This window comes from Sycon ciliatum, chromosome 5 (genome assembly GCF_964019385.1).
Source record: "Sycon ciliatum chromosome 5, ocSycCili1.1, whole genome shotgun sequence".
NCBI classification, from domain to species: domain Eukaryota; kingdom Metazoa; phylum Porifera; class Calcarea; order Leucosolenida; family Sycettidae; genus Sycon; species Sycon ciliatum.
Genome location: NC_088647.1, coordinates 27702421 through 27722194, shown reverse-complemented (window position 1 = coordinate 27722194; position 19774 = coordinate 27702421). Strand labels below are relative to the sequence as shown.

At 47.1% G+C, this 19774-nt stretch overlaps 1 protein-coding gene across 1 annotated transcript; it reads right to left on the bottom strand.

Moving 5' to 3' along the window:
• Positions 1-9707: 9707 nt before the first annotated feature.
• LOC135818226 (uncharacterized) lies at positions 9708-11197 on the bottom strand. Its single transcript, XM_065331586.1, has one exon. The coding sequence runs from the start codon at positions 10969-10971 to the stop codon at positions 10453-10455; it is 519 nt and encodes a 172-aa protein (XP_065187658.1). The 5' UTR covers positions 10972-11197; the 3' UTR covers positions 9708-10452.
• Between the last annotated feature and the right edge of the window lie 8577 nt (positions 11198-19774).

The window sequence follows — 19774 nt, the reverse complement described above, 5'->3', positions numbered from 1 at the left end:
AATCGAACATGGTTGAAGAAGCGGTCACGTGGTCCTGGGTGCCCAAATCACCTGGTCACCACGCCAGCAGGTGACAACTTTCACACCAAGGTTCAACTCGGGTTCAACTCGAGTGACAGGACTGCACCCAAAAAAGGTCAAACAGGCTAGTAAGTTGTACCCTGCAGGCACGGTGACCAGGTGACTGGTGTACGCAGGAGCACGTGACCGCTTCTTCAACCATGTTCGATTGGGAATAAAGGAGGAACGCCGCATCGCAGCCTTTTCGGACCAAAACCAGTCGACTCAGCGTCCCAAAGACTACAACATATGGGCCAATCGCGGTCATCCGTGCTTTTATAAGAACGAAATGGCGCTTTTAGTGACATTTTGCATACAAATCCCCATCTCGTAGGGCGCAGTCACCCAGTTTCGGTGGAAGTGCGCGAGTTCGATTGGGATTCAAGTAGGAAGGGAGCGTCTCAGCTTCCTCGGACCACGGCTATTCGACTCAGCACCCCGAAGACTACAACTGGTGAAATTTTAATTTTTGCCTTAACTTCCCCTTTAAGGATGACATTTATGGCATGCCAGGGGTCAAAGGTCAAACTCTGGGGGGTCCCGGGGCCAGACCAAGCACGCCCGACACAGTGTGCCTTATTTGGCCCAAAAGTCAAAGGTCAAAAAGTGAGCCAGAACCCGCCCCGCACTAACTACTAAGAAGATAGAAACATGAATGCCAATGACTAATGATCACTTCACAGCACACAATGCCAGCCAAACATCACATCGCACCCGAACCCATTCATCAACACAACGAATTTATCTATGTTAGGGTGGGCGTGGATAGGAGTGGCTACTTGCTGGTGTCTAGAGAATGATGCAGTCGTCGTTGTTGCTGCGTCGAGCAGGTGCCGACTGGATACGTCTGGGTGGTGCAAGCTGCTCGCGAAGCTCACGGAGCGCCTTCCAATAGTAGGTCTGCATCCAGTCGTTCTTGTAAGTCATGATCTTGGTAACTTTACGCTGCTTGCCAGCTATCAAAACCGAGCTATCCACGGCCAAGAACGTGCTGGCCTCTTCTATGCTGTAGAACTTGTTGGTGCTGGAGCCACACATGCGGTCGGACTGAAAGAACAACTTATCCTCCAGCATGCTGGGGGATATCTCCGTGCAGATCTTCAGCAGGGCATGTGTCTGACTCAGGCTCAGATTGCGCCAGTTTTCGAAATGAGACAGACGGCGAGCATCCTCGCTGAGGTCATCGTCCCCGATCACACCGAAGAGGCATTTCAGATAGTACATTAGTCGGGCTTTCGGCGAGCTTGCCACCTCGCACGAACTGCCAAACGCCTTGATTCCCACTTCCCGACCCGCCAAGATTGCCGCCATTGTTGCTGCTGCACCCTGTAAAAGGCACCAAGAAGACGGATATGTACCTCTCCTCTGAATTATCACGGGAGCCAAGCGTTTCCAGATAACTACAGAAGATCGAACAAACCTCACATGAGCACAAGACATTCCTCGAAAGACCCAACTACCGTAGTATCGACTAAATGAGACAGTCGAAAGTTCTACCGGATCAGGAAATAATTATTGTGTTTGACATCCAAAGGACGTGTCACCTGGACGAGAGGCACATGTTTAATTATTGTGTTGAAAGTACGACAAAAATTAGCCTTGCATTTCCAGGAAAAGATCCGCCGTGGAATAATGCAGGAGCGTATGCAGGGGGAGGGGGGGGGGGGGGGTGCTGAAAAATTTCGATCTTGGTTCGCAGCTGGTTCGACACAGACCATAATACGGGGACCGCTGATCACATGTGCGACTACATGTATGCACATCGCACACTGTAGCCATTCCTGTTCAAACCAGTGAGTAATAGGTGTACTACTCCCTAGTTCAGACCTAGACGGCAACGTCTGTAGGGTAGGGTCTGGCGGATTCTGCCGGCAGAATAATTGGCAGAATTCGGCACTTGTTCTGGTACGTTTCATGCATGTTTTGTATGTGGATAAAGAAATGGAGCAGAAATGCAGAATTAGAGGAATTGCCCGCCAAAAGGTTTGTATGGTTCTGCCAATTTCACTGCTTTTCGAGCAGAATCTGCCACCTTTTCGAGCATAATACGCCATTCCCTAGTGTAGGGCCTTCCCTATCAAAATAATAAATTCTACTACTATTACTACCTACTCTAAGTACATTGCAACTGACTATTTTGTCTGATGATTGGCCATTTTGCAATGAAACCTCTAGTCAAGGGTAGCCATTGGCGGACTATGCTCGGCCAATCGTCAAATTATGCTTTTGATTATGCCACAATTAGCCAACAAATATGCTGAATTATTTTGTTACACTATGTATTCACGCTGTACATAGAGGATTGAGAAAACACGCATACACACACGGCCATGCCCTAAGCATAATTTTTGTCTAAACCGAAAGATTATGCCGACCTTATGTAGTATCCCTGCCCGACCAATTCGGAAGCAGTACGGAACTAATACGGAGCTTGCCTGATGTATATTTAGTGTATCTCCGTATGTAAGCGTACGTCGTCTGCTGCATAAAAGCGGCTGCGCATTTCTGTTTTGATGAAGATTAGATTAGATAGCAACGAAAGCTAACTCGAAGATGAGATTTTGATAATAACGAGCTATTCAACCTCCAGGTGAGCACCGGAGAGAAAGTCAGTTATTTTGCCGTTCCTTCTTTCATTAACGATTATATCTCAGGTGTGTACCTGAAAGTAGAATAAAAGTAATTATTGTTAATTGCACCGCGCCTACCACTCGGCAACCCATTACATTGGTGGCAGCGGTGTAGTTTTAAATAAAACAGCGTGATTCGACCCCAGACCCCCATGGCTCAACCCGCTGCAGCTCCCTGCGACGAATCAATATGAGAATCATGTTTCTTGCCGTCCTGGGCCTGGCTCTGCTTATTAGCTTGCAGCACAGTCAGGGTGCTAGCGTGGATCACCCTTCTCTCCGCACAGCACTCACTGGAGACTCCGATGGCGATTTCAAGCGACCCGCTACCTACATGTATACTACCGGTGGTGATGGCGAAGCTGATGAGGACGACAACAGGCAGGCTGCTGACCAAGACAAGGAGGGTATTCCCCAAGACCAGCAGCGTTTGATTTTCGCCGGCACGCAGTCGGAAGCAGGAGCCCACTCTTCACTTGGTACTTCGCCTCCGTGGTGGGATGCAGATTTTCGTCAACACTCTTCCTGGCTAGACCATCACTCTTTACGTCGCGCAAAGCGATGTTCTCGACAATGTGAAGACCATGATTCAAGACGATGAGGGAGGTCATTTGTCTGACGCCGAGCTAGCCGCTCTGAGTGACCGGCTCAACCAAGATGAAGATAAAACCTGGCTTGCCCTCCGCCATAGCTCCAGCCGCCGCCGTGGTTACTAACGCTGATTCCAGGTATGGCATTTTCTTTCCTGTCTTCCTTCAGTCTCCCTGTTCTCTTCAGTCTTCCTTTATGCGAGTGTGTGAATCCAGTTTAGTTTGGTAGGCGTCTGATCATGGTGAGCCACGGCTTACCCAGCTAACGTGGGACAATGTGTGTGACAACGCCCCTTATAGTTATAGTGTATTCAGTTCGGTTTTTGAACTGCGATGTTCCTGGCGGGTTGTGCCAGCGTTGTGCAGCAAGAGTGCTGTGGATTTTCAGGTCCTATTTGGAGAACAGTTCTTTCCCCTTTTGACCCCGTGAGATCGTGTGAACCTGGTGTGCTTCTACTTTATGATTTGTTATCAGTTCATTTCTTCTGTCTACTCTAAACGTTATCATTTCCGATATAATTTGCCATCTTCCGGTTGACGCTGTGTTCGTAACTCTTCACTAATTTTTTGAAAATCACGAGGGCGTGATAATCTGTAGGAAGGGAGGGTGTAGTATCCCTGCCCGACCAATACGGAAGCAGTACGGAACTAGTACGGAGCTTGCCTGATGTATATTTAGTGTATCTCCGTATGTAAGCGTACGTCGTCTGCTGCATAAAAGCGGCTGCGCATTTCTGTTTTGATGAAGATTAGATTAGATAGCAACGAAAGCTAACTCGAAGATGAGATTTTGATAATAACGAGCTATTCAACCTCCAGGTGAGCACCGGAGAGAAAGTCAGTTATTTTGCCGTTCCTTCTTTCATTAACGATTATATCTCAGGTGTGTACCTGAAAGTAGAATAAAAGTAATTATTGTTAATTGCACCGCGCCTACCACTCGGCTACCTATTACACTTACACGTTGGACCAGGCAGGCACAGTGGGTTGGTCAAAGACCATGATTGAGATACGAGAGGTACCTGGTTCAAGTCCTGCCTGGGAGCGGTTTTTCCAGCCGGGCTGCTACTCACAGCCAACTGGGAACCTGTGGCCAGGCACAAGGGGTACATGGATGCAGCTAATGGGGTTGTTCTCGGCACTTGTGCCAGTGGTTGTGAAACTTATCCACTCACCCCCACCGTTAGGCGCTGCATCTGCCGCTAGGGTTTACCGGGTGTTAGCGGCCGTCGTGAGTTCCCTTCGGGGACGGACACGATAATATACTTACAGGTTGGAATCCATATTATTATGCCGGAGCATAATTTTTGGACGAAATCCCAAGATTATGCCAAATATTATGCGGGCATAATCCGTCAAGGGCAGCTCCGCTTCGTGCCGGCCGTTGTACAGCATAACGTCAAACCTCAGTAGACTCAGTACATGATTTTGTATCGCACTCCGAATACTTTTTAGAAGCAAAGAATTGTACAAACACGCCATGGGTAAAAGTAGCGACAAGGTCAATGAAAAACACACGTCAGACATACATGTAGCAGTGCGTTTGCGCTATTTTATGTTTTGTATAATGTACTTCTGGCTGTTGAGTGGTCGCCTTGGAGATCACGCTGTGTGGAAAGGCAAAGAAGTTTCTTTCTTTCTTGTGTTGCAAGTGTGGGTACAGCAGCAGAAGAGTGAAAGTAACGTTGCAGTGCAGCTTGCCGTTTTTGGGGGAAATAATACTTCGTAATAGTGTACGTATGATCAAGGATGCCTTACTGCACTATCAAACACCACGAAGGGAAAAACGGGTTGAGAAAGCTGGTCGATGGAGAGTGTGATAATTCTGGAGAATGCAGCATCCAGGACATAGCTCATCATTAGTTGGAAGCAGGGAACAGGAAAATACCACATTGCTACTCCCTGGTTGGAGGCTCATCATTCGCTGTTTGATCTTCAGCGTCAACTGTGGGGCTAATTTTGCTCCTCTCCTCCCCCCCCCCCCCCCCCCGCCATATTGCGGATCAAATGATATGTTGTTGTTTTGTTGTTTTCTTTATTTGAATTCGCTAAAACCAAACGGACAGAACTGTCCAGTGACAAGGGAGCGAATGATGAGCGTCATAATCACTATGCATCAAAACATCTCAGGACAAAATGAGACAGACTATATTAAGGGAGGGTCCGCACAACACTTGTACATAAAGGGGAGTACGAGAACAAAGGCGCGGCAGAAGTCGAAGCAAGAAAGCAATCAACGCCAGAGATATTTTTGTCCACCAAAAACAGAGAGAGAGAGAGAGAGAGAGAGAGAGAGAGAGAGAGAGAGAGAGAGAGAGAGAGAGAGAGAGAGAGAGAGAGAGAGAGAGAGAGAGAGATCCGAGAGCGAGAGAGAGACAGAGGGAGAGACTAACAAATGAGGGCTGAGACCTCTACAGCAGGGCTTTACGTCTGAAAACAACCGCACGAATTAACAAGCAAGTTGTCAGAGAGCAGGGAGAGAGACGGGCAGGCAGGCCAACAGGCAGGCATATAATGAAAATATGGCGATAGTGATCCGTCTGACCTCAAGGGTTCATGCTGTGTGGAACAGCAGCAGTGCGAAATTGGGCCGGGTGCGGTATGGCCCGTACCTCGCTGGGCAACGCATTCATATGCATGAAAGGACCAACATAACTACTGTTTGTCATAAGTGCATTTACTTTTGTGTGGGAAAGTCGTGGCACCCCCTTCATCATTATCCTGGCTATGCCCCTGTAATGTGTAAAAGAATTGATCGCGTGGAGTTCAATAATACTAGATACGGGTTTACGTAATCAGCATTTCGTGTGTGGCCAAGATTACATGAAAACAATTAAATCAGCAGGAACAACTGGATAGACATATCACGAATGCTTTGATACAATAAAGAACAGAAAGATGAAGAACGCTCGATACGATAAGTTACAACGTAACGTCCTGGGGAGCATTGTGCGAAAACTTGTTCGAAGAATTTCTAGTTTGTCCTTACTCAATTTCAACGGTTACAATTGTGAACACAGCCCACCTGAAAAATATGTGGAGATCAAAATAAAACAAGACAAGGCGATTGCAGGAACGTGTCGAAGTACTAGGAACAACTCAACCACCCTGAGATCTTTGTGTCGGCTTCGTAATCAGGCATGATCCCCCCCCCCCCCCGCATCTAATGTGTGAAGAAGGCGAAGTGACGAAAGGGGCTGCAAGCGGGAATTCTTTGCTTTAGGCCACACTGAAGAAGGTGTGTGGTTCGACTTACATGGACATTTTTTTTACGGGCGGGCGGGCGGATTTTTTTTTTAATATATTTTTTAGTACATGTAAATACACTGTACTGCCTTTAGACACCCAGTACATCGGCATTATTACGCAGTGTTATGCCATACATGTTGTATAAAGGGATCACTGGCTAATACATGTATATATATGTACTTTGAAACATTGTGTAGCTCTGGAACGAGAAGAGAATAACTTCAAGCGGTGACTCTGACTGTCCAAATCATCAAGCAAATGAAGAACGATGCGAGTTGAAAGTAAGTTCGGGAACTACTTCGAAGTACAAATTGTACAATGTACCGGTACATGTATTGCTAGTTTGGTGTCGGCGTGCACGAATACATGGGCTTTTTCCATCGACGCTTCCTGTGCTTGCACACATGGAGCAGCAACTTACCGGTACAGGTGAAATATCGTTCCCAATACACGAGGAAAGTGCAATCTCGTCTGTCCTTCATCCCAAAACAGAAGGCCGTCCTTAATCTGGAACGAGGCAATCACTCTCAACCGGACGGTCACTTCAAAAATTAATAAGTCTCGCCAGTCTGCCGGTGGTCGTATCGAGTAGACTCTACTACCAGCACAAGGCAGCAGTCGTACCACTCAATGCACTGCACTGCAGTACAACTACAAGTCAAGTCCAAAAGGAGCCGTCTGCGTCCGCAGACTCACGCTGCACAGCACGTAGACGTGGACGTGTTCAGTCCACGTACGTCAGTCACACGACAGCCCGCCGAAAAAAAGTTACGGTCGGTCGGGTGAGTCGAACCACAGACCTTCTTCAGTGTGGCCTTATAAGTATCCTCATCCCGGTCCAAATTTCGTCAGTCAGTTTGACTAGCGTTGGAACACAAACCCTCCGTATTGCATTGCATGATGAAGGATAGTACTGAATTACAGCTCTCCAACCTAGTGCATGAGATTTCCGCCGGCCGAGATGCCGGTCAGGCAGTGTCAGCATGCTTCTTTGACTTATCAAAGGCATTTGACCGAGTCTGGCATGCTGGCCTTCTGGCCAAACTCGAGCACCTTGGTGTCCGTGGTTATTGCCCTTACCTGGCTCACAAGCTACCTGACTCGCCGCCGACAACGCGTCAAGGTTGGCTCCGCTTTGTCATCATGGAATCCATTCCAGCTGGAGTACCCCAGGGCTCTGTCATGGAGCCTCTTCTTTTCCTGGTGTAGACGATCGACCTCCCCCCAGCATGTACAAACTCCCACACCAAATGCAGCCAGTTCGCCGATGACACGGCACTCATCGCGACGCATTACCCGAGGGATTCGTCAGCTGCATTCCTCCAACGTGCCGTAGACGCAGCAGGACGATGGTTGAAGGATTGGCATCTCCTCGTCAACACCATGAAAACCGTCGTCCTTTCCTTCCAACCCCAACACACCATCCACATCACGCTCCACTCGACTTGGCTGCAGCAGGTCCACCAACATAGGCACCTTGGTGTGACACTCCAAGACGATATGCGATGGACCCAACACATCATAGAAACCACCAACAAAGTCAAAACACTACTACACCAAATCCACAAGACACGTGGCACAATGAACGCTTCCAGCCTATTGTTAATATACACGACCTACATCCGACCCGTTCTCTAATATGGCAGCCTTGCCCTCTCCAACACCACACAGCAACAGCGGGACACACTGGAGAGAATTCAACGCCGTGCTATACGCATCTGCCTTCGGATTCCCCTCTTTGCACCAGTTCACCACAGTTCCCTCCTCCATCATGCAAAGCTGTTGTTGTTGTTGTGTTTATTTTAATTCGCAAACCAAACGGGCAGATCTGCCCAATGAAAAGGTGGCGAATGCAGATAGAAAGCAGTAATAAATGAAATTAGGGAGGGATGTAATAAGGATAGAGGTGGAGAACAACTAAGCCAGCTGATCATGAAACAGGACGTTTGGTACTCTAGGTACTAAGGGTGTGCGGGATCATGCTGGCGCGGAACTGACGGAGCGTGGAGAGCTCCCCACCCTTAGCTCACGACTCCTTGTTAAACAAGTCCTACTAGCATGGGACATCCACCACCAAACCTCCCCACCACACCTGCAACAACCACATCTTGCACCACAACGTCAACACCAACCATACACCCTTCGACAGACAAGTACCTACTCCATCGGACACGCACACACAAACAGGCACCGAGATTCACCCATCAACAGTGCCCTCTACAACTCACTCCCTATCGACATCACAACCCAACCTCGTAGAAATTATTTCCGAAACAATGCATAACGGGCACGACACAGTACAGAGAAGTGGGAATCATCATAAACACTCAAACAATCGACTGGTGGTGAATATGAGTTGGGTGATGATGCGGCGGATGACGAGGATACAGATGACGACGAGACGGATGACGGATATTCGCACAATCTCCTTGCTCAGAAACTTCCGTTCATCTATTCAACAATTCATAGGGTACCCTGTAAAAAGGCCCTAGGCCTGTGGGACTGCCCTATTCAAAATTTAATAATAATAATAATAATAATAACCTATAATTATCGCCTTCTTAGTATTTAACCCCACTAATTTCCCTGGTACCTACATGTAAGTGGTCAAATATATCGCGTATTTAACTGCTTAGTCAAATACACTGTACATACCTCGGTCTTTACTCGCTCTATATATCCTGTATAGACCTCCTAACTGGTCTATAATCTATACGTATAGTATCACGTGCATCCGCGGTGCCCGATCGTCATACCACCGTCCTGTGAATGCATTGCGAGAGTTGGCAGTCTCGGAGGGCCGGCTGTGAGGTTTTGGAGACGATGGTGGGCAGGACAGTGCCCTTGTACTTTCCTGTTTTTTTTGTGTTTTTTGTTTTTTTGTCTCGTGTTTTTGCGTTTTTTTCACACATATAATTGTTTTCATTTTTTGGTGTTGTATTCTAATCATTCGCCATGCCACTGTCAATTGTATTCTGTTTGCCCGTAAAAGAGGCCTTTACGGACGGGAAAAAAATAGTATCACACGACCATCGTTTCGTCGCCTGGTTCATGATGGCTCTTCAGACGACTGCTACGAGTAGTTCAACTTTATCACTGAAAACCAGGAACATTACTCTAATATCACCCCCCCCCCCCCCCCCACACACACAGACATACATGAATGAGCACTGACAGATGATACGACTACCTCTAGCTTTAGAATTAACACCAGTATTCACAACTCTATCACAGTGCATTTACCGGGTATAGAACATGGATGAGAAGAATTTTTGTTATCACGAACAAATGCCATAGGTCTCTTAGTGTTTTGTCCTCTAGAGGTTTGGCTGTGCTTCACAGAATGAGACGCGCAGTGCGTTGAGATAAATCGGATGCGGATAAAGAAAATCTTAACACACGATAAAACAGTGGAACAAAGATACATGATTTGTTGCTGCAAATTTGGATGATTATAGTGCTCAGTGCAAGCATTATCATTGTACTTGGAAGCATAACACGTTCATGTAAATGTATATGGGTGTTGTTGGTTATGCCAGTGAAACAGTATCATACAAGGGAAATGAAAGGAATGAACCGAAGTGCTAGTAGTATTGGGTGTAATGCTATTCTTTAACTTTAAAGTGTTGGGTTTGATAATGTGCATAGCGCTGAAAACAGGCAGTGAGGAAATAACTGTGTGCATTGCATTGTACAGGCGTGCGGAGCCGTTTTAGCATACCTCACCTGAAACATGCAAGACTGAATTTTAAACGTAAGGCTCATTGGAAGGAAAGAATATTGAATGCACCAGTGTCACTTTTCACGGATCACTACACACAGAAAAATGTGAACCACACTTTCCCTCCTATACTGGAATCCATTCGTCTTACGGAGTGAAGAGGGTGGGTGTGAATGGGAGAGGAGGTCTTATCGTTTGATGTCTAGAGAATGCTGCACCACGCGTCGCTGCTGCTAGCTGTGGCCGGTGCGGCCAGTGCGGCCGGTGCAAGCTGCTCACGAAGCTCCCGCAGGGCCTTCCAATAGTTTTTTTGCATCCAGGCATCCTTGTACGTCATGATTTTGCTAATTCGAAGCTGCTTTCCCGCGATAAACACCGAGTTAGCAATGACCACGTAACTACTGGCCTCCTCGAAGCTGTGGAATTGGTTGAGGTGTTCGCCACACATGCTGTCGTGCTGATGGAACAGCTTATCCTTCAACATACCTGGGGTGATCTCTGTGCAGATCTTCAGCAAGGCCTGCGTTTCACGCAGGCTCAGACCATGCCAGTTTTCATAGCGAGCCAGGCGGCGTACATCCTCGTCGAAGTCATCCTCCCGCAGCAAATCAAAGATGCAATGAAGATAGTACATTAGTCGGGCTTTCGGCGAGTCAGGCACCTCGACTTTCCTGCCTATCACCTTGATTCCTACTTCTCGCCTAGCTAAGACCATCGCCATTGTTGTTGTTGTTGCTGCTGCTGCTGCTGCTGCTGCTGCTTATGTTGCTGCAGCTCTGCCCTGTGAGTGTGAGAAGCACCTAGAGGCGAAAGGTTGTTTAGCTTTTCTGAATAATCTGGAGAGCCAAGCATTCCCACACAACAGCATAATGGGACAAACTCGGCGTGAGCAAGGAGGTTTTGTCTTTAGCTAGTAAATAGTCATCTACCAGTAGCACCGCTATCTTCTTCTACTTTGCGTACTTTCGAGACAATAGAAACTTATACCATGTATACTGTGCCACAGAACATGATCTTGTTTCGGAAGTCCAGAGGATGTGTCACCCGGGCCGTAGCTGTAGCCAGTGTAGGAGAGGCACTGCCACTATTCATGACATTCATTGTGAATTTCAAAATCCTTGTATCGAAAGTACATGACTGTACGGCACAATCATGAGAGCGCCCAGACGCATAGCGTTTCTAGCCCAGAGAACTGCAGTGGAATCCTGTGGAAACGATCATGATCGTGGAGGAGTTCAAAAGTGCGTTTGGCTTCAGTGCACATAATTCATCAACTACCAATGCCACTGTGACTGGGGCACTGCACAAAACATAGTCGTTACTACGATGTAGTATGATTAGGGCCGGCTGGCTTTGCTTGCGCCTGTCGCTTCCGGTCTGTAGGAACACAAGCCGTGCTGATTTCCACTGAGTCTGACGGCTGTCTGTTCGCACGTCTACAAATGTTTGTTCCCGCAACGAGTTACGTTCTAGACTACAAAGGAGATCGCGAGTGAGAAGATTAAACGGCTAGGCTAGGCTGTCACCAAGGTCACCACCAGACTCGCTGCAGCGAGCTTCCATATCGGCCCGCGATGCTCCGCCACTTATTATGATTGTACTTAGGGGGCACATCACCCAAAAATTCGCTGAAAAATCGAATTTGTAAATTCATACTGAGTGCTACGTCAGTTGAAAGAGCATGAATAGCTGCAAATTCTCTGAAAACTGTGTCCCTATCTGACCAGCCGTTCAAGAGTTATGGCCGAAAATGTGCCCTTGCAAGGAAAGATTTTTTTGTTGCATGCTGTCATTTGTTGGCAGCACTGTATTTGAATGTGAGCAGACCGTGCGCAACTTGTCGTATTATGGAAACACGCGAAAGTGTGCAGAATTTTGCCCCAAGTCCAAAAAAGTCCAAAAAATCACGTTAAAAAACCACGTTTTGGGCTGCACGGCGGCGGGCGAAGCCCGCCGCCGTGCAGCAAGACTTTTGCCAGCACCCTCGTGACGTTGCAGATATGTGGCTTGATTATTGTAGTTGACGTTGATTTAGTGACTTTGGCAAGTTTGAGTCGTGTCAAGAAGTCAGGTAGGATTCAGTACTAGGCAGTAGTGAAACGTGAGTGGCAGTCTTTGCCGGTTTCTGAGGGCATCCTGGATTTGGTGTGCAGCGCTGTGGAAATGGCTTGCTGTGGAGGTCCCAGCACTGGGTGTTGTATCAAAGGTACGACCTCGTAGCACGTGCCAAACCTAAAAAAATTCAAAAATTGACTTGGGTCTGTGGGAGTCCGTGAAAGAACGCCCACTCGTTCCGTTGTGACAGATTCCAGGGCCACGTTGAGGGGCCCTACCCCACCACCCATGGCTGCTTCTGGACTTGTTTTAGGTTTGGGTCCCGCGCACGGACAGAATGGGCACGAAAATGTGAAAAAAATGTAAATGCATTTGTTTGGCTCCTGGGTGGCTCGCACACCGTAGCACTATGCCGGAAATTTGAGTTTTTCCGGCCTGGAAAGCCTGTCAGTGAGGCGCAAGAACTTGTAAATCATGTCCTGAGGGCCAGCATAGTGGCAGGAGTGTGTGGTCAAAATTTCACTCAAATCCACTGAGAAACACCAAAGTTACGGTCAATTGAATGCCATATGAAATTTTTGGGTGATGTGCCCCCTTAAAGGGGAAGTTGAGGCAAAAATTAAAATTTCACCAGTTGTAGTCTTCGGGGTGCTGAGTCGAATGGTCTTGGTCCGAGAAAGCTGAGACGCTCCCTTCCTACTTGAATCCCAATCGAACTCGCGCACTTCCACCGGAACTGGGTGACTGCGCCCTACTAGATGGGGATTTGTATGCAAAATGTCACTAAAAGCGCCGTTTCGTTTTTATAAAAGCACGGATGACCGCGATTGGCCCATATGTTGTAGTCTTTTGGACGCTGCGTCGACAGGTTTTGGTCCGAAAAGGCTGCGATGCAGCGTTCCTCCTTTATTCCCAATCGAACATGGTTGAAGAAGCGGTCACGTGCTCCTGGGTGCCCAAATCACCTGGTCACCACGCCAGCAGGCGACAACTTTCACACCAAGGTTCAACTCGAGTTCAACTCGAGTGACAGGACTGCACCCAAAAAAGGTCAAACAGGCTAGTAAGTTGTACCCTGCAGGCACGGTGACCAGGTGACTGGTGTACGCAGGAGCACGTGACCGCTTGTTCAACCATGTTCGATTGGGAATAAAGGAGGAACGCTGCATCGCAGCCTTTTCGGACCAAAACCAGTGGACGCAGCGTCCAAAAGACTACAACATATGGGCCAATCGCGGTCATCCGTGCTTTTATAAGAACGAAACGGCGCTTTTAGTGACATTTTGCATACAAATCCCCATCTAGTAGGGCGCAGTCACCCAGTTTCGGTGGAAGTGCGCGAGTTCGATTGGGATTCAAGTAGGAAGGGAGCGTCTCAGCTTTCTCGGACCAAGACCATTCGACTCAGCACCCCGAAGACTACAACTGGTGAAATTTTAATTTTTGCCTTAACTTCCCCTTTAACGGCTAGTGGCCGCACTGTAACAACAGCGCAATTCGGTATAATAAAGCACCAGCGAAAAAGGACGAAAGAACTACAAGTAGTACACGTCACGCTATACATGTACAGTATACTGTCCACCACGTGACCACGGTCCACTATAACACGACCTGTTACTGGACAATGAGCTCATGCGATAACAATCACGACACTGACCAACGGTACTGACGTTCTACAACTACAACAAATTACTGCCAATCATCAGCTTTAGCATGTCTTGGAGGCACACTGCAACCGCCTTTCAACTTACTTGGAAGCTTCTAAGTAACTTAGTTATTATTATTATTATTATTATTAGGCCAAACTAAAGAAGGTGTGTGGTTCGACTAACATGGACATTTTTTTTACGGGCGGGCGGGCGGATTTTTTTTTTAAAATATATTTTTTAGTACATGTAAATACACTGTATACATGTACTGCCTTTAGACACCCAGTACATCGGCATTATTACGCAGTGTTATGCCATACATGTTGTATAAAGGGATCACTGGCTAATAGGGCTTGAAAGTGATGACGTCAAAAACGGCCTGGGAGTAGTAAATTGACATCAGATTTCTATTTTGGATCCACTAAGGTGTGACTTTGCTATTGCCTCAGTATGTGGGTGCATAGCAACCCACTCATGTCGTATGCAGGTGCAACTTTTACTTCGCCACCAGTTGTCACCCCGCCCCCACTAGCCAAATCAGTCGGTTTCACTGGCAACATCACCTTGCTGTGAGTGAGACCGCTTGAAATGTGCTTGGATCCATACAAAAACTGGATGCAGGTGGATCCAGTTTTCGAATTTTTCAAATTGTTGCTATGCCATTGCTATGGAGTGACGTAGCACTTTCAAGCCCTATACTTTGAAACATTGTGTAGCTCTGGAACGAGAAGAGAATAACTTCAAGCGGTGACTCTGACTGTCCAAATCATCAAGCAAATGAAGAACGATGCGAGTTGAAAGTAAGTTCGGGAACTACTTCGAACTCAATCGAAGTACAAATTGTACAATGTACCGGTACATGTACATGTATTGCTAGTTTGGTGTCGGCGTGCACGAATACATGGGCTTTTTCCATCGACGCTTCCTGTGCTTGCACAGCAACTTACCGGTACAGGTGAAATATCGTTCCCAATACACGAGGAAAGTGCAATCTCGTCTGTCCTTCATCCCAAAACAGAAGGCCGTCCTTAATCTGGAACGAGGCAATCACTCTCAACCGGACGGTCACTTCAAAATAAGTCTCGCCAGTCTACCGGTGGTATCGAGTAGACTCTACAAGGCAGCAGTCGTACCACTCACTGCACTGCACTGCAGTACAACAACAAGTCAAGTCCAAAAGGAGCCGCCTGCGTCCGCAGACTCACGCTGCACAGCACGTAGACGTGGACGTGTTCAGTCCACGTACGTCAGTCACACGACAGCCCGCCGAAAAAAAGTTACGGTCGGGCTGAAAAATGTACGGTCGGTCGGGTGAGTCGAACCACAGACCTTCTTCAGTGTGGCCTTATTATTATTATTATTTATTACAACATCTCAAGACTCGGCGAGTTATAGGAGGGGAAGGTGAGCGCAGCCAAGATAAGCTGAAAGTCTCAGCTGTGGAGAAATTTGGCGGATGTGCATGCATGCACTGTATAAACGAATTGCTCATCTGTTGGCTGAGAAGAGGGGTGAGCACTATTCTCATGTTATGGCATTTGTTAGATGCAGGATTTCCTTCAGCCTTCAGAAATCCTGTATCATGTGCATTCGCGGTTGTAGGCGTTTAAATTTTAGTTTGAAATTTGCACCCTCCTGCGGAGCCCACGCTGCTTTGGCAGTGGCGGAGGCTCGCTTGCCGACGTAACCGTCGGAGATCATCATGAACAATGGACTGACTAATTATTCACTTGTCCTGTCTTTCTACTTCGAAGTAAATAACACGTTATTGCACATGTTCTTGGTTTAGTTTTTGGCTTTTTTCGTGCTTTGGAGTTATTTTTGTTGTTGTTATTAAAAAAATATTTTAAAAAAATGTCGATGACGATACTGGAAAGAGGTTTTTATTTCGCCTACCTTCGCCCAATATTTCATTATGCAGATACGTCTTGGGTTGGGTTATCCTCTTCCGCTGCTGCAAAGCTTGAAATACATCACAAGAAAATCCTTAAAATTCTCCTCCGTCAACCCCGCATGCTCTCATCATCCGCCCTTTATAAAATCGCTCACACAACCCCGTTATCACATGGACGCAGTGCACACCTGGCTTCTCTTGTCCATTCTATTAAGCTTGAGTTGTGCCCACCTCATCTCATGTGTTTTAATTGGTTCTCTTCTCTAAGAACTAGAAACTCACTCTTACTCCCTAAGTGTAACTCATCCACTCTTTTGCGCTCCCCTCTCTTTATTGCTTATTCTGTTTGGCTCACTCTACCCAGAGAAGTTAAGGACCTGACCTCACTCCGCCTGTTTAAGATCCGTGCCGCCCCTTATTTACTACGACATGCATAGCTCATTATCCACATGTCCTTTGCGTCTCTGTGTTTTTCACTGTTTTTATTTGACATTATCTTTCTTTACGGAGTTGTTGTTGCTGTTCGTTTTGCTACTCTTTCTTTTTCCCTCCCCTTCTTTCTATTTATCGCCGTGGTTGGCAATCACCCACTCTCGTAATATTGGCCGGTGTTTCCGCCGAGTCTTGAGATGTTGCAATAAATAAAAAATAAAAAAGACCAGTGGACGATAGTCACAATTCGGTCAAACCACGATAGTAACATACCACGGAATTTGTGTATTGTTCTTGGTATCTTTAGAGCCACACAAGTTGTAGGTGGACGTACGTTCCAACGATCTGCACTAAGAAATGAAGATGCGTTGCATCCGTGGCGAGAGTGGGCGTTGGTCAAAAGTGCTGCCATAGACTGGCGCAAAGTTCTGGAACTAACTTGCACTGAAGTACAAGCAATCTTTGGTAACCATCAGCGTGCAAAGTAGATATCGTAGAAAGTGGCAGTGGACTTTTTTCTCTTCGAATGAAATACAAGCAACTAGAACCAATGAAACATAGGGATAAGTAGCATCACAAGGGTGATAACCATTACAACTAGGTGATACATTTAGGGAAGAATGTATGCACAAGGGGTGATAAGAAAAAATGGAAAGAGAGAAAGAGAAGGTAAGAAGTGAGACAAGAGGTGTGATGTTTCTTAGCCTTTTTTTAGGGTTCTCTAGGTGTGGCTTCAGCAAATTTCCCCGGCAGGGACGCTTGAAGCGGCAGTCAGATGGACGTAACTTCCTACGATCTGCACCAAGAAATGAAAATGAGTTGCATTGGTAGCGATAGGGGTGGGGGGGGGGGGGAGGGGGTAAAAACCTGCCATTGACCTGCGCCGTAATGGCCGTATTCTGCAAGCAATGCGTGGTGACCATCAGAGTGACAAGTAGATATCAAAGAAAAAAGTCGACTTGGACGTGTATTCAAACCGCGTGAACGATAGACGGGCATTTGGCAAGAAGGCAACACAGCAAGCAAGTAAGTTTACGTGAAGGAAATGAAGAAAGAATACATGAATATCGATGTTCATGGATGATTTCACTAAAAGTGCCAGCCACACATTTCTCCTATTGGAATCCATTCCTCAGAAGAGCTGGCTTTACGGAAATTGAGTGGAATCCACTCCTCCAACAAAGTTAGAAGAGGGTATGTGTGGTAGAGAAGAGGGTGCTGAAAGCTAGTCGTCTAGAGAATGATGCAACCGTCGTCACTGCTGCTGCGTCGAGCAGGTGCTGATTGGATACGTCTGGGCGCAAGCTCCTCGCGAAGCTCACGCAGGGCCCGCCAATAGTTGCTCTGAATCCAGGCGTTCTTGTACGTCATGATCTTGGCAACTTGACGCTGCTTTCCAGCGATCAACACGGAGCTAGCCACGGCCATGAACGTGCTGGCCTGCTCGATGCTGTAGAACTCATTGTTGCTGGAGCCACACATGCGATCGGACTGAAAGAACAGCTTGTCCTCCAACATGTCTGGCGAGATATCCGTGCAGATCTTCAACAGGATGTGCGTCTCAGTCAGACTCAGGCTGCGCCAATTTTCATAACGAGCCAGACGGCGTAGATCAGCATCGAGGTCATCATCGCCTATCAACGTGAAGATGCAGTTCAGATAGTACATTAGTCGGCCTTTCGCCGAACCAGGCACCTGGCACGTTTTTCCCGTCGCCTTGATTCCCACTTCCCGGCCCGCTATTATTGCCGCCATTATTGCTTGAGAAACTGTTCCACTTCAACGACAGGGAGAATTAGTTTAGGAGCCCACGGTCGCTTTCCAAAACCCACAAACACAGAGAAGCCAAACGGCAACCCAGTCTAGCACGCTGTTTGAACGAAGTGTTCTTGAAATCTTTAGTCGCTGCGTGCTGTAGGCTGTAGGCTAGCTCCGTGGCCGTGCAGGTACAGTGCGCTGTGAAACTTTGACATTGCTGTGTCGCAAACCAGGAAACGTGAGTTCCTGAAAGAAACATGTAGCTAGAGGACCGATGGAGAACCCCATGCTTATCATACTCGTATTCACTACTACTAATATTGTATTCCTGTGTAAGGACTTAGGTCATGTATGTAGATCATTCAATGTCTAGGACAGAGGGCAACATAGTCAGTCCGTTGCTCATGAATACAGTAATGTCTACCCATGCAATATTGGATATGCTGCCTGGCGGCAGGCATTCCCACGATCCGTCCTATTCTCTCATATCGTCATAATGAGGCGGGATTTGGTTGCTGTTCTTCTCGCAGAGGTGTGCACGGCTGAGGTCGAGCCACTCTTACATATGTACAGTAAACCTATATTTGGCGGAACAGCGAACGTTAGTGAGGAGGCCAAACTCCATGTGAGCACTCGGGGGTTTTGGAGCCGTGGGGAGGAGGCCTCTTTTGATGTAAGGGTTTTTTTGCCCAGATGCCCCTTCCTATCCCTCCAAATCTCTCAGCACTCTCTACAAGCAACATGATGATTCTAAGCGTCGCGAGTATGAGGAGAGAGTTGTCAATGGAGAGCCTGGTTCTTTCACCCCTCTAGTGTTCGGTACTCATGGTGGTTGTAGTCCGATGCGCACTGTTTTTTTAAACGTCTTTGTCGCTTTCAATGTGAGTCTTCTGGTAGCGAATACTCCGTTGTCATGAGCCTGCTCCGTGCCCGTCTCTCTTTCTCTTTACTGAGATCCAGCATTGTATCCGTGGTGCTCGTTCTCGTCGGGGTTCCCCCGTCCAACGTTTTGTGGATAGTTATGTCGTGGTGGCTGAGTCCCGCCTCGTTACCTAATTTTCTGATCGTGTATACTGTGTTATCATTTTGTCTATCAAGTTCTTTGTTTGTTTTTGATTTCTCTGGATGTTGTTATTAGTGTTCTTATTAATTAGTGCCGCTAGGGTTTATCGGGTGTTAGCGGCCGTCGTGAGTTCCCTTCGGGAACGCACACGATAATTTACTTTTTTTAATTTTTATTAATTAAGTACAATGTTTTTTTATGTAGAAAAGACAAAGGACATAATTATTATGGAAACGAATGTTTTTTTAGTATTATTTTTTCTCCTTTTGAATTAGGTTTATTGATTGAACTTAGAAGTTGCGACTTCGGCGGTATTAGTCATGAAGTAGTTGGTTGTTCCAACGAGGAACACACGCTTCTTGCCGAACTTGACAATTGACTGACTCACGACTGCCATCCGGAGCACACGAGGAGCACGTCGCACCTTCCACTCGGCAAACCTGCAAGAAAGCACCACTCCCTGCTCAATACACAGTGTTTCGGGGAATTCACCCCTCATTAGTTGAGCTTGAGTAGACTGAGGAAGATTGTGCCTGGAAAGCACCACTTATATACTACTCTCCAGGCCAAACCATCACCAAGGATACAAGCCTACAGAGACGCTACCAACTTCATGACTAATACCGCCGAAGTCGCAATCGCCGTAAAACTCCTACAAATGACACCCTTCTAG

What these genes read in the sequence shown, in the direction of transcription:
- LOC135818226 (XM_065331586.1), bottom strand. Translation starts at nt 10,971, where the DNA reads ATGGCGATGGTCTTAGCTAGGCGAGAAGTAGGAATCAAGGTGATAGGC.